Source organism: Haliaeetus albicilla, chromosome 13 (genome assembly GCF_947461875.1).
Source record: "Haliaeetus albicilla chromosome 13, bHalAlb1.1, whole genome shotgun sequence".
In the NCBI taxonomy this organism is placed as follows: Eukaryota; Metazoa; Chordata; class Aves; order Accipitriformes; family Accipitridae; genus Haliaeetus; species Haliaeetus albicilla.
In genome coordinates this window covers 24,245,887-24,271,855 of record NC_091495.1, presented here as the reverse complement: position 1 = coordinate 24,271,855, position 25,969 = coordinate 24,245,887, and the positions used below count along the sequence as shown (strand labels likewise).

At 39.8% G+C, this 25,969-nt stretch overlaps 2 protein-coding genes across 7 annotated transcripts in view; one reads left to right on the top strand and one right to left on the bottom strand.

Annotated features, from left to right (window-relative positions):
• The window catches only part of GPATCH11 (G-patch domain containing 11), a 10,949-nt gene extending 6,720 nt beyond the window's left edge, over window positions 1-4,229 (top strand). Inside the window, exon 9 of one of the 2 annotated variants that reach the window (XM_069800521.1) lies at window positions 3,628-4,229. The gene's annotated coding sequence lies outside the window, so the exon portion shown is untranslated. Of the gene's footprint in view, window positions 1-2,243; window positions 2,697-3,627 lie in introns of those variants that run through there. The other variant, XM_069800520.1, reaches the window with a different exon arrangement.
• EIF2AK2 (eukaryotic translation initiation factor 2 alpha kinase 2) lies at window positions 2,386-25,775 on the bottom strand. 5 transcript variants are annotated; one of them, XM_069800514.1, is made up of 16 exons: window positions 25,637-25,775; window positions 25,075-25,194; window positions 21,218-21,344; window positions 17,679-17,793; window positions 16,987-17,156; window positions 16,015-16,141; window positions 14,258-14,340; window positions 13,187-13,271; window positions 11,755-11,789; window positions 11,453-11,587; window positions 10,885-11,004; window positions 9,511-9,618; window positions 7,603-7,795; window positions 5,354-5,479; window positions 4,695-4,790; window positions 2,386-2,747 (listed from the first exon to the last, which is right to left on the bottom strand). In XM_069800514.1, the coding sequence occupies exons 3-16, from the start codon at window positions 21,319-21,321 to the stop codon at window positions 2,484-2,486; spliced, it is 1,761 nt and encodes a 586-aa protein (XP_069656615.1). In that variant the 5' UTR covers window positions 21,322-21,344; window positions 25,075-25,194; window positions 25,637-25,775; the 3' UTR covers window positions 2,386-2,483. The 5 variants fall into 5 exon arrangements, with proteins under 5 accessions (XP_069656615.1, XP_069656618.1, XP_069656617.1 ...); XM_069800517.1 differs by lacking the exon at window positions 25,075-25,194; XM_069800516.1 differs by lacking the exons at window positions 25,075-25,194; window positions 25,637-25,775 and adding an exon at window positions 21,755-21,969.
• Window positions 25,776-25,969: the final 194 nt, after the last annotated feature.

Sequence of the window (25,969 nt, the reverse complement as noted above, 5' to 3'; positions counted from 1 at the left end):
CAATATTACTTAACAGTAAGAAGATAATGGTATTACGGGTGCTTTGTCCAAGAACTGTAAAGAATATTCAGCCAAAGTTTGTCACATACGAATTTTCATAAGAGTAGTTTTATGGGGGAAAGGGGAGAGGAAGTAGAACTAGTGGTATTTTGTCTGTGTCAGGGTATCATTTCTCCCAGATCTTGACCACTGCAAAGAAATAAGTCCAGAATAGTGAAATGTTCTGTGTATCCCAGCCAGGGATCAGGTTAGGAAAGCTAAAGCCCCAATAGAATTAAATGTGGCCAGGGACAGCAAGAGCAACAAGAAAAGCTCCTATAGGTACGTCGGTGATAAAGGGAAGACTAGGGAAAATGAGGGCCCTCTCCAGAAGGAAACAGGAGACCTGGTTACGGTTACCCAGGACATGGAGATGGCTAAGGTACTCAATGACTTTTTTGCCTCAGTCTTCACCAGCAAGTGCTCCAGCCACACTGCCCAAGTCGCAGAAGGCAAAGGCAGGGACTGGGAGAATGAATAACCGCCCACTGTAGGAGGAGATCAGGTTTGAGACCATCTAAGGAACCTGAAGGTCCATGAGTCCTTGGTACCTAATGGATGCATCCATAGGTCCTGAGGGAACTGGCGAATGAAGTGGCTAAGCCACTATTCATCGTATTTGAGAAGTTGTGGCAGTCTGGGGAAGTTCCCACTGACTAGAAAAGGGGAAATATAACCCCCATTTTTAAAAAGGGAAAAAAGGAAGATGCCAGGGAACTACAGGCCCAGCAAGATCATGGAGTGGATCCTCCTGGAAACTATGCTAGGGCACATGGAAAATAAGGAGGTGATTGGTGACAGCCAGCATGGCTTCACTAAGGGCAAATCATGCCTGACAAATTTGGTGGCCTTCTATGATGGGGTTACAGAACTGGTGGATAAGGGAAGAGCAACAGATGTCACCTGCCTGGACTCGTGCAAAGCATCTGACGCTGTCCCAGATAACATCCTTGTCTCTCAATTGGAGAGACATGGATTTGACGGATACACCACTCAGTGGATAAGGAATTGGCCAGATGGTCACGCTTGAAGAGTTGCAGTCAATGGCTCAATATCTGAGTGGAGACCAGTGACGAGTGAGTTCCTCAGGGGTGGGTATTGGGACTGGTGCTGTTTAACACTGGTTGGCAACATGGACAGTGGGATTGAGTGCACCCTCAGCAAGTTTGCCGATGACACCAACTTGTGTGGTGCAGTCAACACACTGGAAGGAAGGGATGCCATCCAGAGGGACCTTGACAGGCTTGAGAGGTGGGCCTGTGTGAACCTCATGAAGTTCAACAAGGCCAAGTGCAAGGTCCTGCACACGGGTCAGGGCAATCCCAAGCAAAAATACAGGCTGAGCGATGAGTAGATTGAGAGCAGCCCTGCAAAGAAGGACTTGGGGCTGTTGGTTGACGAGAAGCTCAGCATAGCCCAGTGATGTGCATTTGCAGCCCAGAAAGCCAGCCGTATCCTGGACGGGATCAAAAGAAGCATGGCCAGCAAATCGAGGGAGGTGATTCTGCACCCTCTGCTCTGCTCTGGTGAGACCCTACCTGCAGTACTGCATTCAGCTCTGCGGCCCCCAACATAAGAAGGACATGGACCTGTTGGAGCGAGTCCAGAGGAGGGCCACGAAGATGATCAGAGGGCTGGAGTACCTCCCCTGTGAAGACAGGCTGAGAGAGTTGGTGTGGTTCAGCCTGGAGAAGAGAAGGATCTGGGGAGACCTTATAGCAGCCTTCCAGTACCTAAAGGGAGCCTACAAGAAAGCGGGAGAGGGACTTTTTACAAGGGCATGTAGTGATAGGACATGGCGTAATGGTTTTAAACTGAAGAGGGTTTAGATTAGATGTAAGGAAGTTCTCCACTGTGAGGGTGGTGAGGCACTGGAACAGGTTGCCCAGAGAAGTTGTGGATGCACCCCATCCCTGGCAGTGTTCAAGGCCAGGTTGGATGGGGCTTTAGGCAACCTGGTCTAGTGGAAGGTGTCCCTGCTCATGGCACGGGGTTGGAACTAGACAATCTTTTAAGTTCCCTTCCAACCCAAACCATTCTATGATTCTATAATTCTATGGATGCAGCACATGTAAGAGCATGCATACAGGGATTTGCCATAGGCCACTTAGCACCACATCAACTTAATCTTCTAGGAGACAAGGACTAGGTTCCTGTACTTATTGTACAATACAGTTCAGCTCATCCACAACCTGTGTTTCCAGGTAAAAATCACAAGCGGTTGCTTGCAGAAGTATGCTGTCCTGGTGTGCAGCTGACGGGCATGAATGGTGATGCGACCGTTTTGGCTGACAAGCTCCTCAGTGGCAGGAAGGCGAAACACAACGGAAAAGACATATCTAAGTCTTGTTGTTGCTTCTGACATTTACTGTTATTTCATCAGTTTCAGATGTCAAACTCTGGATTTAAACACATCTGAAAGCCTTTTTACATCTGAAAGGCATTTACCGAGTATGAGTTTTAAATGAGTTGTCTTTATCAACAGACTTAAAAAACTCAAGTATTTCAGATGCAGAGTATCTTCCTGAAGGGTCTCTTGAAAGCATCTTTTTGATCATGGGTGCCTGGAGAAAGAAATTAAATGTCAATAAATTATTTTTTATGAGTAAATAAACTAACTGAAATAATGTATTAAAATCCCATACCTTTACTGGAAATTGTTTGGTGAAGCTCTTTGGAAGTTGACCTTCTCTAACATCATGCCATACCTGAAATTCATAAAAGAGAACAGTTTCAGTATGTTTTCATTGATTATATTTTGCATCTCACTTTATGACCCATATAATTTACTCAAGTAATTAGGAAAATATAGATCTACAAAAAAAGATAAGTCTTCAAAAAGAAAATAATGCTGAACAGTTTGAAAGTTTTTTCCATTTAGTTGTACTTTGTTTTGGTTTTTTGTGGTCTTTTCATCAACTATTGTCCCTTTTTAAGCTTAAAAGCTTCACACTCTACAATGATGTGTTTGTTTCAGCAATCCTCTCTATTTCAGAACCTTTATCCTTCTTTCCTTAATTTAAAAGTAGTGGTCTTACATCCTCTTACCACATTAAAAAAAAAAAAAAGGCAAGACGACTAAATTTCCTGCTTTGGATGTTACTATTTGCAAGCCAAGCAGGTGTGCTTCCTCCCTCTTACCTTGTTCAGTACCGCACACTTACTTCTATGTCACTGCAGAAAATGCTACATGGAGTTCAAAGCAACTAACATACAGAGAATTTCTAATTACATGCCCAGGTAACAACTATTTTTTCCACATGATGTAGCTTTCTGGGTAAACAGAGCAGTCCACATCATTCACTTTGCTGTTAACTAGTGTAATATGTGTGTGAAGAAGATGACAATCATATTCTTGCACACTTAGCTATGCATCCTCAATCATTACCTAGTCGTATGGATGTTATAGCATGGCTTAGCAAGCCCTTATAACCAGTATCCAGTAAAACAACAGCTCCCATGAACTTCAAGCTTTTTCCTTACTCTTCAGCAGTAGCTTTAGGCTTGTGACCCTACCTGCCAGTGATCATCAGCTGAACCAGTTACACAGCTCATAATCAACTTCACTTTTGCATGATGTTCTTTCAGCAGGGCTTGCCAGCACCATGCAACAGAGTTTATCAAGCTCCATTAAGTGAAATTATTTTCTAAGCTGATGGAGCAGCTGAGGACCATCCTAGGACTTTCCATCCACATGACTTCCCCAGCTGGCTACAGACACAAGATTCTTATGCCTTAAGGAAACAAGACTAAATAATTGGTCTTGCCCTTTTGACTGTGAACACCGTGGGACTGTGGACACATTTGCACAGTCAGCTGTGAGCAGGAACAAGATGTCTCAGAAACTACTACACAGTAGCTAAACAGAGCCAAGTTGAACCTGTGAGATGTGCAGACACATTGGTATGGTTTTCTCATATTGGCAAAAGGACCAAGCTAACTGTTCAAGATCTTCTGGGTCCAACCACGTACATATATCTTACAATCACTTTAGACAAGATACTCAGCAGGTACATTGCTGTCCTACAAATATGTAGGTTTGAGCATACGAGCAGTTACACTAATAATGTGCAAAGTACCAAGAAAAAGCAAAGACACATAAAAGATGCATTTTCAAAAAAAGCTTAAGTAACACTGGTTTTCTTTTTGAAGTAAAATCTTTTTCAATTAAAGCTACATATTCCAAATTATTTTTGTTTTCATTTTGGAAAAACTGCAAGTGTTTTTGCTCAATAGAAACTTTGTTCTTGCTCCACTATGCAGTGAAGACGAGAGTGTGGCAGAGACAAAACTCTCCCATTCATAATTTTTCTAAAATTAGAAAAATATTCCCTTCAAACACTGATCAAACAAAAAGATTTATCAGAAACTTGAAACCCTTTTTACTAGACATTATTCTTTAGCATGCTCGGGCTTTAATGTATATGTCAGTAGAACATAAGTGAAATAAAACCAGTAATGTTTCTTTACTTCAGTTATTACATTTCAGCTGAGGTGTGAGGACTCACAGGCCTTACAGAAATGAATTGACGGGAAAATGTAAATAGAGACAGTACTCTAGATACAGATTCCTTCTAGCATGCAATCAGCATGCGATACCAGCAGCAAGACAAAACAATAAGACTTGGAGTTTTTTAAATTTAAAGATTACATACCTTAATTTTCTCATGACCACTGAATGCCGAAAGAATTTCAAACCAAATTAATCCCAGTGCATAAATATCTACTTCCTTTCCATATCTGTCCCCAAACTACAAAGATGAGAACAAGAACAATAGAGGTGTCAAATCCAACTGGACAACACTTCCTAAAGCAAAATTTGAAGTCAGTAGAAATTTCCACCCCAAGGCTACAGGACTGGCCCTACTTGATCTTCTTAGTAGTCATTAACCCTTTCTGCTGCAGACCTGTTAAATAGTGACTATTATGTCACGTTAAGCACACTGAAATTAAGACTTTTACAGACTATACAGATAAGGCATGCCAATATCTCTGTCACAAATAATGAAACAAATAGAAGGACTCAAATGCCACAGTTAACAGAGGTCCTAAATTCAAATTGGAATACCTGGCTGGCAGCCTGGTTTTGCAAGAGCATTCCTTACAGTGCAGTGTCAGACCCCACAGGTCAGCATAGCGAAATAAAATCACACTTGCAGACAGCTTTCTCCAGAATACAGTTATCCTCGTATACAATCATAAAAGGGAACTTTAGGCAACTTGGTTTAGTACTGAAATTAGGATTGAGCACATCCAATGCTAAGTTTATAATGCAAATCCAGTTACAGAGACACTAATACAGCAGGATAGTTACCTGTTCTGGTGCCATATATGATTTTGTTCCTCTGTTCTCAGTCAGAGTCCCATACGCCACAGAAGTCACAAGACCAAAGTCGCCTATTTTTATTTTATCTTCATGGGATATGAATATATTCTGAGGCTATATATATATATTAAAAAAAAAATCACCATATGACCTAGGTTTATTGTCAAGCATAATGAGCCACAGAAGTGCTCCCCATAAAATTTGATAATTAGCATTAAGGAACTGATGGGGTGGGAAACAGAAAAAAGTTCAATTAATTTTTAAAAACACAAACTACATTTAAAGTAGCACATGCCACAGTAACTGCAACTTTTTTTTCCACTCAGTCGTAACCATATCATTCTTTAATGCTCTTCAGATACATTCTGCATATAACATTTCATATCTGGAAGTGCTTTTTAGTCTTCAGTCCTAGCCCTGGGATTTGATACACTTGGGCAAAGCATTTAGGCTCACATGGAATTCCACTCAAATCATAGTTTCTCCTAAGCACAGCAGGATATCTGTATGAAGTCAATTGTAGAGTTAGGACTTATTATAGGCATCTCACAGTCTCAGATTTAAGTTTCCATTGAACATCCCATTTTTAAATTTGACAAACTCATAAGCAACTAAAAATAGAATTGTATATGCTTGGATGAAATTTGCCAAAGAAGATAAAGAAACTACATTTCTGAATGTTATTAAACCAAAACCGAATAGCCTCATGCAATCTTTTACTCAAAGAGGCCAGGAGAGACTTAATATTTAACAGGAAGAGATCTTTGTGTCAAGAATGCCCAATGTAGTTCTTCGGTTCAAGTTTGACCATGTCCACACACATTTAATACAGTACCTATACCTGGCTACGCTATTTGAAGACTACATTCATACCAGGCACAAATGGGATTCATCTCAGGTTGAACCTATCCTGCAGCTTTGATTCTAGGGCATGGAGATCTCAGATGGCCAAGCATCTAAGTTCAAATGCAAATCAAAGATCAAAGTGGGGAGAAAAGTTCCTAAATTCAAATGCAGACAGGCAAGTTAGCAATAGGACTTGGAAGCAGGTTACAGCCAGATGCCATGGATAAGTGACTGGGGCAGCAGATTCATATGAATAGGGAAAAGTAGGAGATTGAGCTAAGACGAAAATAAAGTCAGACTGAAGGAGCAAGCAAATACAAAGCACATAGAGTAGGAAGAGCTAAGAATTAATGGGTGAGGAGAGAAAGCACTTGTTAGGCCTCTTCTCCCAGGCATCTGGGGAAAATAGTGAGTGTCTATTTGTGGTTCATTCCAGTACTGTAGCAATAAGCCTGATAGAAAAGCTCTAGAAGATATGAAGATTCTATGAGTGGGCAGTGAATGTGATCTGGAACTACACTGTGAACACAAAATGCAAAAGATTTCAATTTCTGGTTCAAGAAGTCCATAAACTTCAGGTTACTGGAAGCCTTGAGAGGAAGAGAGTATGCATCAAGGACAGCATCACTATATCACCTCTCAGCTCTAATACGCTCTAGGTGTTTGGAATTAGCCACAATAGAAGGAGAACAGCATCCTAGATTGACATTTAATGTGACCCACTACAGCCGTTTTTAGGACCACCACCATACTAATGACTTTTTCACAAAGCGAGTGATTTAAAACTCTGTAAGCAACATTATGGCTGGCATATGAAGCTCTGAAGGCTTGCAACTTTGTCCTTTATAATCTTCATACTAAAATAAAATCTTTCCATGATTGTGCACTTATAGAGACTGAAATTCTATCAAAAAAGTAGCATTCAAATATTTGTATGCATACATGATACAAGAGCAACTAGAGTATGTCGTTATCAAACACAGCATGTATTAGGATAGATAAACTATCCCTTTACAATATGGCAAGAGCAAACTTCCTAGACTCAACTTTTCACTTTCTTGCTTTTAATTATTTTATCAAGTAAAGTTAGTATTTCTTTTTCCAATAAGCAGTCTTGTGACCCAGTAACACATAGTACACTGAAAATGCCTGTTAACTCATGTCTCCTGATTTTTGAACTGCTGCATTCCAAGATCCTCCAGTTTACCTTCTGATTTTAGGATGAAATGCAGCCAGTTGCTGAAAAACAAATAATCACTAGCAGTATCAAAAGAGGCACACTATTAGGGTACATAAATTTTTCTTGTCTTTGTTCAGTCTGTTAACATTTTCTGAAATTCCAATAAGTACTACTTTTATCTATTTTTTTTTTAATTACCTATCCTACTTACCTTGAGGTCTCGATGAATTAACTCTTTAGAATGAATATATTTCACTCCTTTCAGTATTTGTAAAAATTTGTTTTGTGCCATCTCATGATACTTTCGGTCTAGTCTATTCTTTTCAATCCAGTTTTCCAATGGCCCTTGTTCACATAATTCCATTTGGATGAAAAGACAGGTAATTTCTTTGTTTGACTTCTGCCTGCAAAAGAAAATTATATACCATATTGAAATTGGCAAGATACAATGCCTCCCAAGCCATCAATGATTCTAAGGGTCTTCTTTAAAAAACCTTTTTGTTAGTTATTATTTTTGGAGTTCCCCAAAACAAAGTCTGCAAGTCCCTTGATTTTAAAAAGATCGTAGACTAATTTCTTCTAGATATAAATAAATAGAACTGCAAACCAAAGAATCCTTGCTCAGTTGCTACATACTCCTGGAATATTCCTATGTTTTGCTTGCTTCCTTGTTCACACTGAAAGTTTTCTGAGTGCCCAAATTTTGCTCCCCTCAAATCTAGAAGCATGTCCTATACAGGAAGAAATAGCACTGTCCTTGGCTCCCATCTCGCCCTGTAGGAACTGCTGCAAGTCTCTGGCAGGTATTCTCTATTCCACTCAACAAAGACAGCATAAGCCTTCCTCTCCTATCCAGTATGATTACATCCTTTCAAACTCTGTCCCTTCAAGAAGGTAGTGCAGTGACCATCTTTGACATCAATCTGTGAGTTAGAGAAACCCTTCTGAAAGCTGGAAATCTAGATGAAATATATTCACCCACCTGACAGCCTCACACTTTCCAAAAGAGTTCCCTCACCATCAGCCCATAAGATAGGCTGAGGCTGGAGATGGTGAGGGGAAGGACAATATGAAGAGGAGGCAGCACCACTTTTTCCTACTTGCACTGTGTGATCTGAGTGCCCTGCAATAAAGCCGCCTGAGGCACTGAAAGAACAAGCATTAAGTGGCTCGGGACATTCTGTAGCCTTGAGGTCAGGGCACTAAGTGGAATTCCAGGCTGGGACTTCAGCTTTTAGGACTTTTTTTGTGTCTTTTACCCAATAACTGCTCAATTTAAAATGCATAAGTGATATTGAGACTCCAACATATTAACAGTTGGGTTTTGACACAAGACTTTTTTTCCCCCCATTTTATTCCTCATTTACTGAGCACACTGGACAGATACCATACCAACCATAATTTTGAATCCATTAATATTTTATGGATCTAGGTAAGTGTGGCAACGTATCTGAAGGGTATGAATTTACAGCTAGGGAAAAAAGCTTACCACAGAAGTTTTGAAAAGTTAATAACCTAACTTATGAGTAAAACTCTCACCACTATCTTCCCAGAAGTCTTAGTGTTGAAAGACTACCTCTAAATGAAAGAGCATTTAATTTAGTTTTTCTGTTCTCAACAGCCGAAACTGCTTCAGGCATCACAGTTAAAATACTAACTTAGAGAAATAATCTAAGTTAAAAAAAAAAAAATCATAAATCTATGAGAGCTACTGGCTGACCAGTACTTAAAAAAAAGAAACTTCTGATCAGGAATTTGGCGACCAACTGACAGACAATTTTTTAGTTTCTGTTGTTAATTCTAGCCCCAAATTTTGAGTTCTGCACTCTTGCACTCCTCTATAGATTCAGCAAGTTCTGTGTATTAAGAGAGAGGAGCAAGATAAAATTACATAATGTATCTTATCCATCAAGGAAAAGAAGATATAAATATATTCAATTATATACGACCTGCTGCTGAAAAGTACTGTGCCTTTTTTTCCTAACAGCAAGTATGTAAGTATGTGTATGCATTTATATTTGTATAATGATTTATAACCAATCATCAGCCTTTTTTTTCACAACACAAAATTCACTATGGCAAACAAGTTTGTGAGTGCAAACTACTATCCTGTAGTTACCTTGAGTCTGAATAAGTTACGTGGTCATACCCTTTCCAGCTACAATAATACCGCACTATGTTTTCGTGGTCAAGTCTTGCAAGTTCTTTTACTTCACGCTTTACATTCCTATTTGGAGGGGGAAAAAAAGAAGGAAAAAAAAAAAAGAAACATATGGCATTTCTCTATAAAAATGTAATATTAAAGTTAAATAAAAGACATGATATCAAGTAGCAGTATACAGTTTTACATTAGTTTAGAAAAAGAAGATAATATTCTCCTTCATACAAGTTCAAAGTTGTAGTTACAAATTCTGTGGGTTTTCTTTCATTTGCTCAGTTATTCAAAGTGCAAAAAATGTTTTAACCATATTAGAAATGAAAGCCGCACTCAAAAAAAGCTGAAAAAAGCAGATAGTTGCAATGTGTAATTATATTAGGTAGTCAAACAGAATGTAGCAAACACCCATGTTTTCTCTTCACCTGTATGAAGTTTGTTTACATATACAGAAGTACATGTAAATACTCATGAAGAACTATTACTAAATTTGGCCTTCACTTGTAACATCGGCTAGCAAAGTAAGTTCAAACCCATCAGCAGACCAGCAGTCTTTATTTGAAGAACCAGTAGAACGTTTTCTAGTATAGTTCTCAGGACTACAATACAAATGAACATAACATATATTTGTGAAGAACACAAGAATTTGAAGGGCAGTTACACAATGTAAGGGACAAGTATCTCCAACAACTTGAAACTTTTTCAATAGATTACCTAAAAGAAATTCCAGTTTTTCACCTGCTGATAAAATACTCCACTAGGTACGGGTTACAGAAAATTACTTTAAAAAAAAAAATTAAGCTCATCATTCTCTGTTGAGATTTATAAAGGACAAGTAACACAGTGTGAGAATAATGACTACATGGGTCATATATAAAGCATTTCCCAATTACAAACCACAAAATGTATTACTTTCATTTTTCTCTATTTTCCCTAATTATAGTCATTATGCATTACTGATATGTAAATTTTCCATGTAACCTGTCAAAAGTAACAGTGCTGCTTTCACTGTTTTATTAATCATCAAGTTTTCTTCAAACGCATTCTGCAACATTAATAACCAGAGCACTAGTGTGTTCAGGGAAAGTAGAACTTAACAAATCTACTTTTTTACAGCTGCATCTGAAATTATTCCAGTGCATGCAAAATTTAACAAAGTTGCATGCCATTTTCAGCTTCACTTAGAAATAAAGGAAACAGTTTACCAGAAAGAATGTACAATTAATAATGAAAATTGCTTAAGTGCTCCAAGGATTATTAAAGAGACAAAACAAAGTACTAAAATCTTGATTAAGGTTGTCCTAAAATAAAAACCAGAAGTAAATTTACAGTACGTACTCTGCGAATTGAACTCGTTTGACTGCATAGGTTCTCTCATCAAGCTTTCCTGTTGCTTTGAAAACATTCCCAAAACCACCTTCACCAATAGGCTCTATGTTTTTAAAACTCTCAAGAAATCTTAAAAAAAAAATAAAAATATATATAACTTAAGTATACTTAACATTAAATTTACAAGATATAAAAATGATCCTGACAGATCTACTACATCTGCTGAAATACCATTCTACAGGGATCACTCAACACCTATACAGGTCTAAATCATAGTCTTGAATATTAAAAAAACAAGGGAAACTGACCCTTGAAAGCATGTAGGGTAATTACCCTCACATCTTCTCACAAATGACTTTTGGTTGTAAGCATTAAATATCATTGCATGTCAGTTGCTATACTGTATTTGAAATTTCCAGGAAAAAAAAATAGTATCTCAAATACCAATTTTCTTAGAAAGCTATTTTTACAACAGTGTTTTCCCACATTCTATTATAAATAAACAAACAAATCTAGACCACTACATATTGTAATTGCCATACAGATCTTATTTAAAAAAAAAAAAAATCCTTCTTACCTTTTATTCACTGTGTATGGACTTTCATTCTCCTCACTGGTATTTGTGTCCAAATCTGGCCAACTTTCATCTAAATCTGACATCTTTTTCTCCTCTTCCTTGTTTCTTGCATTATCAAAATTAGCTGCCAATTTTCTTTAACAAGGATAAAAGCAAAACTTATAATGAGCCGTTTTTCTAATATGTGACAAGAGAAAAGAAATGTACCTCCCAATAGTGGCATTTCTTTGCTAGATATAGAAACATTAAACTGGTTTGCAATATAGTTTCTGGGAGATAGCACCCTAGAAATAAACACATACCTTCTGGATTTCAGGGCAGAACTTTGTGCGTCTCTCTACATGAAAAAGAGAAAAAAAAGCTAACTGAGTGTGACGGTCTGACAAATTCAAATGTCTCAAACATCCGCTAAAAGAGCTTTGGTGGACAAAACGGCCTCTGTAAAAATGCTGGAGTTTTGTGAACAGGACAATGTGGACAGAGGAGAGGGCCCCACGGAGGGTGGGAACGCACTTCTCCAAGGCCCCAATTCCTTATCTTGAGTGACCAGGAGAAGGAACACAATTTATGCCTTCCTGGAGGAAGAAGGCCCCATGGAAGTTGGGACTGTGCTTCTATCTTAAGTGGTCATACCAGCAGGAAAAGAGAAGCAACTCCACAATGAACACCCCCCCCCCCAAAGCTACCGATTCCAGTGAACCCCAGGTGTGGGAACTGCGCACGTTGAGATCATCAACTAACACACTATAAAAGAGGAGAGAACGAATCCTCAGTGCGCGCCCTCCGGAACTGGATCTCTACGCTGGCTGGACCAACGCTGGACCCAGGACTGGTGAAACCCTTCTCTTCTCTCTTTCTTTTTTCTCTCATTCTCTCTCTCTCTTTTCCTTCTCTCTTTTCCACAGTCCCTACACCTCATCCTTTGAAACATAAACCTTTGACCAAGTCTGAGACTAGGAGTGGACCTAGCTGCCCCTGAGCTCCTCTTTGAGAAGGAGTCCAGAAAGCAAGGGGGTCTGCTCTGAACCTCGTGACTCAACAGGAGGGCTCTCCTTCTGATACATTTCATGTTCCTTTTTCCATTTCATTTTTCTGTACTTTCCTCCTCTTCTCAAACAGCGGCTTAATGACATGTTGCAAGGTTCATATTAACAAGTTCAGGTGTACTTGGACAGAGTTAGCTAGGTTGAATAAATGTTGATTGTTGTTTGAACTCCCCTGGTGTCTTTTCACCTTAATTCTGACAAAGGAAATCCACGAACCTGAGTCGCTCCAACTTTGGGACGCGACACTGAGATATCCTGAATATTTTCACTCTACTTAGTTTAAAATGTGTCTGAGAATGTAACTAGGAATTGTCTATAAATTATAAACATATAAATCATAAACAAGGTAATGTTTATAATTATAAACAATGTAATAAGAATGAAGCCATATCTTAGCTTAAAATTTTTCACATGTGCTATGTATGACATCATCATTCTTCCCACAGAAAAATATGAGCTCAGTGTGATCCCCTTTCTTGGGAGTACTGCCCATTTAGTCAACAGTACATAAAGTGGGTCCACACTAATGGTAACAGTAAGAAAGTACTGAATATTCGTAGTAAAAATGTGCATGTGTTTTCTAGTGATTAGTGGATAAAGGAACAAACTGGTGCTACACTCTGACAAGAAGCTTGCTCTATTCAGGGTCTAAAATGTAATTATGAGGAAGACCATTTTCATACTATACCTGAGAAGGTGAAGGCTTTTCGCATACTGCCATGTCTTTCACTTTTTCTACTAACTTTGCAGCTGAGTCTTCAAAGGAAACACTGCTGTTATTGAAAAATAGTAGACTACTTTTAGGTGAAAGTAACACAATCAAATAAATAAATTAAATAAATAAATAAATAAATAAAATTATGGCCACAAGAAAAACAGAAGCATAAAAACCCCCATAGTTTTTAAAAGCAAAACCTGAAAAAGCATTAACAATCATGACTGATTTGAACTACAAAACTTTATGCTGGAAAGCTAATAAAAAAATAACTTTTTGTAATATAGTCCTCTATTTCTATGCTATGATGCCATGATATCTAGATATCTATATGATATATTTTCTATTATATCCTTAAATTAAATAGGTTAAATACTGATGTTTATTTCAAGGCAGTGCAGCCACCTCTAGCACTGTACGTATCAGCTTTCTTTACAATCGCACAAAGAACATAAAAGAGGTGGTAGTGGCACTACAGTCAAATTAACTGCTGGACACAAAAGGCTTGATCTAGGCTTCCCAAATCACAAATGAAACTTTATGTGTGTTCATTTTCTTTTGCTAAGCAAATTTTCCCTTTGGTGGAAATGAAGATTTATGGAGAAGGAAAAAGGGAAAAAAAAAAAAAACACAGAGAAGAAAGCAGAATGTGGAGCACAGGAAAGTACTGAAACTGAATTATACTGAGTTCACAAAAGTGTCACAATAGGAAAGTGAGTATTAAAAATGGCATGAATTAACACTACTGAATGAGGTAGTTTATTCTGTTTCCATCACAGTAAAAATGCTTCTGAAAGAACTACTCATGGCAAAATATAAATATATTAGAAAGCTCTAAAATTATTATAAGCTAACCCATAAGGACTCAAATAAAATTGCACAAGTACAACAAATTTTGCTCTGAAATCTAAGAAATAGAAGCTTAAATTAAATGGCTTTATACTGCAAAAGACACTATGACAGATTTTATTTAGAAATAGATCACATGACTCTTTAAGATTAGTAAATACATTTTGTTTCACATTATCAGTGAACTCAACTTACTCCGAGTCAGACTGAGTTGGCACTTGAGAGGAATTACTATGTTCGGTAAATGTAGAATTTCCATTAGATTCTTCTCTTCCCATCTGAAAAAAGAAAAAACAAGAATGGTTAACAATATAACATAAAAAAACCCCTAGTGCAATAGATGCCATTCAAAGAGGGGGGAGGGAAGATTACAAGGTCCTAAGTGGAAGTTGTTAACTGCACTGAACATTCAAAGCCCTACAGAAGAAAGGCATCTGCCTAACTTCCATCCAGAGGAATGAAATACAGGGCTGTGTCACAGTGAGCGTTTTCCCACTCATATTGAGACTATATAAACACATTTGCAGAAGTAGAGTCTGAGATCTATTAAAAATCAGGATAAGACTTACAGTTACTAAAAGCAAATGTTTTCATTGTTTACTGCATATGCAATTGTCTGTGTGGAAAACAAGATATATGTAGGTTTTGGTTTATGTCATCAGCAGAACTGAAAATCTTGAGTCTGTACAAAAAGACATTCAATGTCTTCAGTGTGAAAACCCTGCGAAACCTGAATTACTAAATTGGGGTTGACTAAAAAAATGAATCCTAAATACTTAGTAGAGGTTCTTCCCCCAGTTTTTTCTTTCCCCCTATATCATAAGAACCTAAATGTAACATTAAAAGCAGCGCCTATGATTGTTATAGACCATAACCTGACAAAAATTAAAAAAACTTAACAGTTTATGTTTCAATGACAGCCAACAAACAAAACCCATTTTTTTTAATTCAGGAGTACTGGTCCTTTACTACTTTTTGCTAGTTACATTTTGTGTGTTACACAGGCATGTCTTGGAATTAATAAAAATTAAAACCAAAGCAAAACAACCCACCCCAAATTTAGAATAATTGCTACTGAGGTTCTGCTCGAGGTACTAGATTTCAGACTTTGATGAAAATGCAAAGACCCATGAGCTTGCAACACAGGAAAATGTTAAGGAAGGATCCTAGAGCTATAAGAGGCCATTAATTACATGGTTAACTTAAAAACAACAATAAAAGAAGCATGTAAAATTCACAGTAAACAGCCAAATAATGAAAAAAGTACTTAAAGTAAAAAAGGTTTCTTTCCTCCTCCATACTGTCTTCCTTCCCTTTAAACTACACTTCATTTAAGTTAGCTCATATGTACTGTTCTGTGCATTTCAGAAGTGGGTTTAGATCACTATTAGAATTCAATAATTTTTTGTATGTATGGAAATATGATCACCAACGTGAAGACAATAGCTCTGCTCTCCAGAGGATGGTGTTAGCAATTGCTTCACTAGACTCTGCCTTGGAATACTACAGGAGGGAAGTCCTGTTGAATCTCACTCCTGCTTTTGTTTTTCTCACATTTCACAATAGATTTTTCATCCAACACAAGGCAGTAAGAGATTTATGTTCATAGCCAGTCAGCTCGACAACACACAGGAGACAACTGCTATATTAGAGTAGTCAGGATTCAGAAATTTTTAAGATACGTGCATCCTTGAATGACAACTTATCAGACCATATTCTGAAATACGCAGAGATATCAACTGTGAGATTTTTTTAATCCAGCAGTTGAATATAGAAACACAACATAAATTTTACCAGCAGAATACTGTAGGCAAACCAACCCACCAAAATATGGATTGTTTCCCTCTTAAGTGAAATCCATGGAATATGCTTTTAAATACAATGAGGAAATCTGTTCAGAGCTTAAAGATACAAGAATTAAACTTCTGTATAAGGCTAAATATAGCACATACTGTTAGAGTGCCTTGCTTACGTAGCTTCTCAAGCGCTTGTTTTGCAGCAGCTTGTTTTGCAGCAGCTACAGAAGTTCCAGTGCCACTTCCATAGACAAAACCACTAATTGTACAGCTACAAGAAAACCTGTAAAATACGACAGGGAATAAAGTCTTATATCCCATATGACAAGTCTTAATTTAATGATTTTAAACACTACAGTCAATTGACATTATAGAATGGAAATCTGAAATATACATCTTCAGGACAGAAGATGTATACATATATACATGTATACATATATACATATGTATATACATATACATTTAATCTAATTAATAATGGTAGGTAACTAATTTGGCATGTCTTCAAGATAACCAATTTTCAGAGAGTGAATATTTAGCACTTTTTAAGGTGGAACTCCTCAAAGCACCTTATCCTATGCACCCACAATCATAAATTATCTGCAATTTAGGTTTTTAAATGGCTGATTTTTCAGGGGAAGAGAGGAGGAGTTTTCCAGCAGACATTGTCAAGAGAGTTAAAATATGCAGATATTCTTCATCATCCCTCAGCTGTCATTAACTGAAACGTTTCTACAACTCACTGACGGCAATGCATACAGGAGACACAAACAGGCTCTCCTTGGCACTTGTTTCCTAGGGGTCTCCAAAATACATGCCGAGAGGTCCACAAAGGTGCCAGAGCTACAACCAAGATAACGGACAATTTGTCAACACTGACTACCATTTTATCATCATGCCATCTCTCTTCCCAGCTAAACAAACTCAGTCCTCTTAGCCTCTCCTCCTATGCCGTATCCTCCAACTCTTTAACCACCTTAATGGCCCTCCACTGGATTCTCTCCAGACTACCTCCAAATTTTTATTGTATTTCTAAAGATTCATCTAACACTACTCAGGGTAACTAATGGTAGTGTTAGTAAACACCAGAAGTATTAAAAGCAAGGACGAAGACAAAGCACATCTTACATGGGAGCATGGGCTTCTCCAGTACATTTTGTGTTAGGATAATCAACTCTTTGCAGCGTCCTTTGTGAATACATGTTTAGTTGGCTGACATAGTCATTGGCTGGTACAGGTAATAACGTCATTTGCGTTGTCATTAATTCTGAAGCTTGCATGTTTGAAGGGCTCTCTGGCTATAAGACAAACAAAACAGGTAACTTTAAAACTTAAGCTTAATAAACGGATTAAGATAAGCAGGGCACAAGATCTAATATAGCTGCAAGGTTTGTCAGCATTTAAAAATATTTTTAAGAAATCCCAAGTTTGCACTAACAGAGTCCCTTGTGGCAGAGGACAGTCATCCCAACCTAGAATTATTACATTTTGAACTTCCAAAGAAATGTAAATCCAGTTTTCCAAGTACTGCACCAATGCCTAACAACCTCTCACCATGTCTCCTCCCACCTCTTTTAAGAAAAGACAGGGAATGAGCTGTGAAATGTCTCATTAAAAAGAAAAAAAGCGAGTGCTGCCTTCTGAATTTTCTGAAATTTCTGAATGCCCTGACCAGAGAAAAGAAAAGGGATGGCAGCATTAGAAACCCTTCTAAAATAAAGAAAACAATGATACTATATTGGCTACTTTTAGAGATTCATCTTCAACCTTTACTAGCAAAAAAAAAAAAAAAAAAAAATTAAATCCTACAGTTTACTCACCTGTTTCTCAATCATTTCCCAGGTTTTTTTTGCTGCTACTGCTTTTGCTTCCTTCTTATTTTTACCAGTGCCTGTACCATATTCTACATCGTTTATTTTAACCACAACTGTGAACCTGCAATGAAGGAAACTTTTCTAAAACATTGTTACATTTTGTCTCATGTATACTTAATAACCTTCTCAGATTCAACTTTCTTTTTATTATCTACAAAGCACTGTAAGTTAACTGTGGAGGTATTTGAGTATTAATGTGTTTTTATTATATCTAACTCCTGATTATGATAACTCTTTAGTAGAAATATTTTTAAATGCTTCTTCACTAGTCACAAATGCATGTACTTTATTAGTTCTAACAGTATTTTTAAATGCTTAACTGCTTTTTAAAAGCAAAATTATTTAAATTTTTAAAAGCAAAAGAATGCATAAGGTCAACATTGTTACAGGCAAGGTTGTGAAACTCTAACACCAGGACACAAAAAAACAAACAAACAAAAAAGTCCTTCCCTTCCACACTGAACCACTGATCCCTTACCACTCCGTTGCACAACTGTGCATGCACTGCTTCCCATACAGCAACTCCGTGAGTCAGAACATGGAACTGACGCAGCTCAGGACTGACTGTACTGGGTCTGGCTGCAATGGAGTTAACTTTCTTCATAGCAGCTGGTATGGTGCTATGTTGTGGATTTGGGACTAAAACAGTGTTGATAATACAACGTTTTACCTATGGCTGAGCAGTGTTTGCACAGCATCACAGCCTTTTCTTTTTCCCCACTCTAGCCTCCCAGCAAGTAGGCTGGGGGTGTGTGAGAAGTTGGGAAGGGACACAACCAGGGCAGCTGGCCAGAGCGATATTCCATGACACATGGCATTGTGCTCAGCAATGAAAGCGGAGGGAAGAAGGAGGAAGATGGGACATTTGGGGTTATAATGTTCGTCTTCGCAAGTAACTATTACACATGATGAAGCCCCGCTTTCCTGAAAATGGCTAAACGTCTGCCTGCTGATGGGAAGGAGTGAGTGAATTCCTTATTTTGCTTCGATTGCACATACAGCTTTGCCTCACTTATTAAACTGTCTTTATCTCAATCCACAAGTTTTTCTACCTCTCACCCTTCTGATTCTCTCCCCCATCCCACTGGGGGAAAGTGAGTGAGTGGCTGGCTGGGGGTTTCGCTGCCACCTGGGTTCAACCCACCACAGTGACCTAATAACGAATGGTTGGTTTTCAGCCAAATCAGTTCTTATCCAGATCCAACTTGTCCTGTAACTGCAAAATCCCTAATGTTTCTGCTGCTGCCTTTGCACAAAAGGCAACAAAGCAGAAAACAACAACTAGATTTCTGCTTTTGACAGCAGCACAGATTTGTGTCATGTTAACGTGACCATTATTATAATGTCTGGGTACGTCTGTACTTCAGATTACAACAGAGTATATAAATACACAAGCTCACAATCAACAAGATAGATTGACACAAAGAAACAGTCTAGGTATAGCACCATGAGTTTCTCTCTGGCATGATTTGTCTCAAATACTGGAATGACTTCAGGAATTCACTTTTTTCAGTATTCCAACTTCACTCTCCACTTGCCTTTAATGAAATGTTTGGGTGGAAAACAATGCAGATGCAGAATAGTGCTTGCAGTCATTGCGTAAGCAAGCCTTAATGAGATATCTTAAGGAGATAAACAGTATGACGAGTCACACCAGTGTGCCACACACTCTACACATAGGAAACAGCATACAAAAAAAAAAAAAAACATGAAAGATCGTTCTTTGGGAAAGGGTTTGTTAGTCAACCCGTATCTAAGCTCTGAATACTACATACATTCAGCTATGACTTTGCATCCAAAATTCACCATTTAAGCATCCTGAGGAAATCTGCAGTCTGAGTCCCAATGACCCATGAGTTAATTACCTGAGTTGAGGATTATCTGAACGAGTGTTACATGAGCTGGTCCCAAATGTACAGTCACGCTTATCCGCCATGTTAATAAGCACTCTCCAGACTTGACAGGTTTAGGCAGCACTGGCCTGATTGTCCACACACCGCGTTCCCAGCCCAGGAAAGCTTGCCACTCGGGACTGAGCCAGCCTGTGCTCTCTCAACCTTCTTACATTGTGTTCAGCACCGACCCTGACAGACATTGCAGCGGAAGCAGCTACAGCATCAAAACCAGGATAGGAGGGGAGGAGATGGCAGGAGGTGTCTCTGCATCATGCCTCAGACAACTGCAGGAGGACTTATGAGGTGGGACACAGCACAGAAGAGTTAGGGAGCCAGCTCAGGACCAGCAGTAGCCAATGTATCCCATTAGCAGACAGAGCACTGGGAAAGAGCACCACAAAGGCACCAAAGGAGGTTTACAGCATTCATCACTGTAGCCAGACACTGTACATTGTACTCCTTGGAACAGTCCAAGTTACCCAGGATTTTCCTAGATACCACTGTCACACCTCACATCACTTACAGATCCAAGAAAATGGTTTGAATTATATTTGTGAATGTAGCAGAGCACACAGAAAAAATTTAAAAGCACAATAAATGGGATAAATGAATAAATTTGAAATGTGTGTAAATTCTGTTAGTCCCATGCCATCACTTTTGAAGCATGAAGATGTAGCTGTGTGACCACAGCTGTGGCCATTACTGCAGTAAGGGTTACTTTTTTGAATTATGTGAGCTGCACGGGGAAAAAATTAAGATAACTGATTAACATTTGAGACCCAGCTAATACTTATTAATTTATTCTGGGACTATGGTCAGGTCCAAGAATAAGTCAGCACAGACAATGCTGGCTGGCAACATGGAAGACATTAAAAGAAACATACTAATCATTAGCATAAAGCTTGTCTTCATGCAAACAAGCAAAAATTAAAAAAAAAAATCACCCAAGGAAACATCATAGATCTTGAGTATCTATGATCTCTGGCAAGAGAAAAAAAAAATAGCAAAACACCATGCTTGTGTTAAAAAATAAAGCATATTCCATCACCTGTAATTGTCTCGAAAAGTAAAAGCAAAACAGCTTAAGCAAAAGACTCTTCTCTTGTAACAGGTGTTCAAAAATTAACTACACATAAAACATGTTGGTACCCGAACAATTAATATACACCCAACCTTTATGGTTAGAAATTAACAACATAAGTCACAAATAATTTCCACACTTTGTAAAACTAAATAAAAATCAAAGCACTCAAGTTAGCATAGATCATAAACTGAAATACTTGCTGCAACCCACCCCACCTCCTGAGAGATTTCATGGCAGATGCAGAGCATACTTATAATATAGTTACCAGTAACAGGTGTATTGCTGTTGCTTTCCAAGAAAGGGCCATGAACTCTGGAATAAGTTTTTTCCTCAAACTCTATCACATGACATCCTCCCCACCCACCTACCACTCAATTTATGGTTTCAACCAGCTCTCCTGCCACATACACACTTTCATCAAATTAACTTTTACGATTGCAAGCCTTAGCCAGTTCATTCATTGCAGGAAGAATCTTGATGTTTATTGACATGCATAGTGAACTTACTCAGGATCATGAGATGGGCCGGTCATCCTGACATTGGCATAAACCAGTGTCAGTTTCTGCTTTTGACAGTAAGTGTTGATCTTCTCCATACACTCACGTTCCATTTTGACACAATCTCAAAAAGGTTCTGCAAAGCAACATTCAAAGATAGGTCTGTGCCTCCAAGCATGGTATAGAGACAGCCCCTAATCCTGGCAGACCACTGCTGTGATAGAAAACCGGTGCCGGTAACATGAAGTTCACAGAAAACTAATTCTAATTTCTAACTCAAGCATTGATCTGCAACTGTTTTTGAAGACTCCTTGCTTGGAATAACAGATTTAGAAAGCAAAGCAGAGAATTTAGCGATTAGAGAAGATTTCCTGGCAGATTTCTTGGCAGGAAAAGGCTGAATCAATTCACCGAACCCTGTGAAGAAAAAAGAATCAGTAATGTTTCTACGGACAGAATTAGAGTCGATTCCTTCAGAGGGGAACCAAGAGGCATTTTAACACATCCTTTCAAACCGCCAAGACTGGGAGGCTCAGTCACACGTACCGCAGACGAATCCAGGCTCCCGGCCGCGGAGCAGCCCGGCAGGCAGCCGGCAGGCAGGCGGCCGCTGAGCGCCGCTACAGCCGGGGTGCGGGCAGCCTGCCTCGGCGGGACCGGACGGCTCCCCCCGGCCCTCCGCGGGCCGTGACCTCCGAGCCGCGGCAGACGCCCCAGGACCCCCGGCAGCCGGCGCGGCGCGGCACGGCACGGCGCGGCACGGCGCGGCACGGCGCGGCGGCGCGTCCGGCGGCCGAGGACGGCCCCAGTTTCGTTTCCGCAGCACCGCCCGCCCCGCCTGGAGGCGAAACCGAAAGGGCGGGAAGGGGCCCCGGATGTGGTACGGCGGGCGGCGGCCACCGCCGAGCTCCGGTCCTGCGGGCGCGGGCCGCGCGGGGACGAGAGCCCCCGCGGAGGGGGGTGGCCGCCCCGGTCCCTCCCGGGCCGCAGGGAGCCGGCTCTGCCCGCCGCACGCCGTCGGGCTCTGCCGCCGCAGCTTCGCCCGACGCTGCTCAGCCGAGCGGCAGCGAGGGCTGCGAGGCAAGCGAGCCGCCTCTCGAGGACTAGTGGTACGACCCCACCGGCATTTTTCCCTGACAGCTGTTACCTTTTTCCGTTACAAATGATACAAGGCAGCTACAGGAACCAGGTACGATACAGAGCTCGTCTGTATGGGCAGCGGAGAGCAGTGACGCACCCAGCTTTTCCCAAATACATCCAAGTAGCCCCTTTCCCTCTCTGACTAGCCCGTCAACACTCGCATCCCTTACAAAGTGTCACACAGTTAACTACAGCTCCGAATGTTCCTGGTGTTCCTATCGGTATCTGCGAGAGACTGAAAGAGTTCATGTCTCAAACATTGTGGTGGGGCAAGTTCTGCTCAAGGACAAACCCTGCACAGCGAGGAACCAAGGTGAAAAGCCCATCAGCTCAGACATCAGCAACAGGAGAGGGAGGGCGGTGCTGGAGGGTGCCCAGCTCCCTGCTCTGATACAAAGATCAAACAATAGCCACGTCTGCAGGGAAGGAGAAGGTACTCCACAAACCACCCCCAAGCCCCAAAGGCTCACAAACTGCTCATTCGCCTGACGAGTTCAGGTGCCCACCCGAAGGAGGAGCAAGGATGATAAAAGGACACAAACTGAAGCCCCAGGTGTGCAGCCCACCAGAACCGGACCCCTTGGCTGACTGAACCAACGCTGGACCCAGGACTGGTGAAATCTTTCTCTCTTCCTTCCCCTCTCGTTCCTTTTCCTTTTCCACAATCGCTACACCTCATCCCGTTAAGACATAAAACCATTGACCAAGTCTGGGACTAAGAGTGGATCCAGCCGCCCCTGGGCCCTTCTCTGAGGAGGAGTCTAGAAAGCAAGGGGGTCTGCTCTGAACCTCGTAACTCAATGGGAGGGATCTCCTTATTCCCTGAATTGATGTATATGGTTACTCTGGTTACACGGTTTACAGAAGTAGTCTTATGCCAATTCCCGTTGTGAGAAACCCTGCCACCTACTACCATGCCTCCCCAGTTCAGTTTGCTTCTGTCACAAATAAAATCTTTAACTGATCGTTTGGTGTCGTTTCACCTTAATTTAGCCCGAGGGAATTTCAAATTAAACATGACTCCCTGGTCTGTGCAGTCTGGGTCATGACAGTATCCCACCACTCTGCAATACTGCAATGGTCTTAACCTCAGCAGCTTCCCAAAGAAATGAATTCCAAACCATAGTTAGGGCACGTAACAAAAAGTATTTCCTTTTATACATTTTGAATTTTCAATTCAGTTGCTATCCTTTTGGTTGGATATTATTTTATTGCATTGTATTCTTTTATTGCATACCATTTTACTGCAATCTCTCTCTGTAAGTTTTTCCTCACCCCTTAAACACCTTCTCTACTCTTCCAATTCTACATCTGTAGGAATTCTTTAATGAGGTGATCAGTAAGCACAAGCCATTCCAAATGAAGCTGTACCACTAATGTAAATTAAGGGGGGGGGGGGGGGAAAGTCAACATACTTTTTTACATGGTGCTTTACCACATTCCTCCTGTATTGAAAAGAGCTGATTTTACAAAGGTGGTCTTCCACTTTTTAGAGATCACGCCAAACCGCACACACTGAACTTAGAAAAGTTAAGAAGAAAAAAAAAAGTGTAACTTAAGCATTTTTCCTTTCAGTCTGGATTGTCTGCATTTATCAGAACTGAATACTGTTAGTCAATCCACTCAGCCTGGTCAGGTCTCCTTAAATTTCTCACAGTTCTGTTTTGGTCTCAGCCAGCAAATAACTTTCTCCAACACAAGAGCAATCTCCTATCTCTCATTGTTTATCCCTTCTTTAAACTTAAAGTATGTTATGGGTATCACTGAACACTAAGGCACTTGATAGTAAATCTCTTCCTGGGATAAAGAAAAAAAGATCGGCCACCGAATAAATACATTCTGGAGAAGCAGGAAAGAAAACAAAAGCAGAAAACAAAATAATAAAAGCAGGAAAGAAAACAAATCTCCAAGATTAGTTTCCAGAGGCTGTATCTAAGGTATGGAGCAGATGTGTTTCACTGTGTGCACTCAACATCTACTCCTGATCACCCAGATACATAACCTGTTGGTCTGTGCTTTGATTCCCACCCCCACCCCCTGCAAGATCTCTCTCTGGTAGAAACCAGACAGCTGTAGAGGAGAGCAGGAAAACAGCAGTAAGCTTTAGGTCTCATCCTTAGTATGAGGAAATGACTTGGGCACCCACCAGCACCCAGGAAGCACACCTGGCTTTCCATAGCACTGCCACAACCGGCAAGGAACGCATTCAGATGCCAGTGGGGATGCAAAACAGAGAGTTCACAATGCTAAACTTCTAAGTATCATCATCTCATAGAAAAAAAAAAAGACAAACCATGGTATGAGTCACATAATTCACAAATTATTATTTCCATATGTATGGACAAAACAGGTTTTCTTTGAAAATGTTCATGACGTTCTTTTAACTAAATTTAAACAGAAAGAGGGTAGATTTAGATTATATGTAAGGAAGCAGTTCTCCACTATGAGGGTGGTGAGGCACTGGAACAGGTTGCCCAGAGAGGCTGTGGATGCCCCATCCCTGGAAGTGTTCAAGGCCAGGCTGGATGGGGCTTTGAGCAACCTCATCTCTAGTGGAAGTTGTCCCTGCCCATAGCAAATGGGTTTGAACTAGATGATCTTTAAGGTCCCTCCCAACCCAAACCATTCTATGAGTCTATGATTACTCCTTGCTAAAAACCCACCTAGAGCAATTCCATAATTCTATGTATGGGCATCATTTAAAGATACCAAAATGGCATTCTTACATTATCACTTCTAGAATGTGCCATACACCTCATGTTTCAACTTGGCTCCTACTTAGGTTTCTGACCGCTGTCTTTTCCCAGCTCTGAGTTTCTGTGAGGCATTTCTAGCCTCTAGTGAGCCTGCAGAAAGAACAACAAGAAAGTACTGTGCATGTCTGAAAGCATAAGATTGCACACAGATCAGGCATGCTGAAATGCTGATAGAAAAAGCTGTCACGAGTGGCTTTGGTAACTGTGGGGTTCATACAAATACAGCATGGCAAAGGGCTGTCTGAAGTTAAACAACCTTGCAGTGACTTTTACAAGTATACATGAAAGCATGTTTTACAACTGCAGTCCTACTCTGAAGTGAATGTGAGTTTTCCACACACAGTCAGTTAATGAGAAAAATGAAAATAAATAAGTTTAAAATATAATTATAATCCATGCTTTAACTGCTTCAATTCTGTATCTGAAAGCTTCTATTAAAGATATATCTCTTATAAAATCTTTTGTTTTCCAATTATGACCTCTTTGACCAACTGTCAAAGAAAGCACAAAGATTACTTCTGTGTTAATGTACCTTTTCTGAAAGGCACACATTTCACAGGATCCACTGGTCACTGACTGGAACGCTGGGCTGTCTGAAACAGATGCCATCTTCTTAAGCGGAGAGAATCCTAGAAATTCAGCTATTTTTAATCACTCTTCTGTGTAAATTCTGAAAAACAGTAATTCAGTAGAGGCACATGAAACCTGCATGCCTAACACCTTTTCTGTTTTATCAAATGAAAGTAGCACATTTTATTACAAGTCAACTACAGCAATTTTATTAAAACTCCTATTTCCTTAACTACAGGATCCTTAGCCATGTCCGTTTCTTCTCAGAATTCCTCCCTCTCCTTAAATTCCTGCG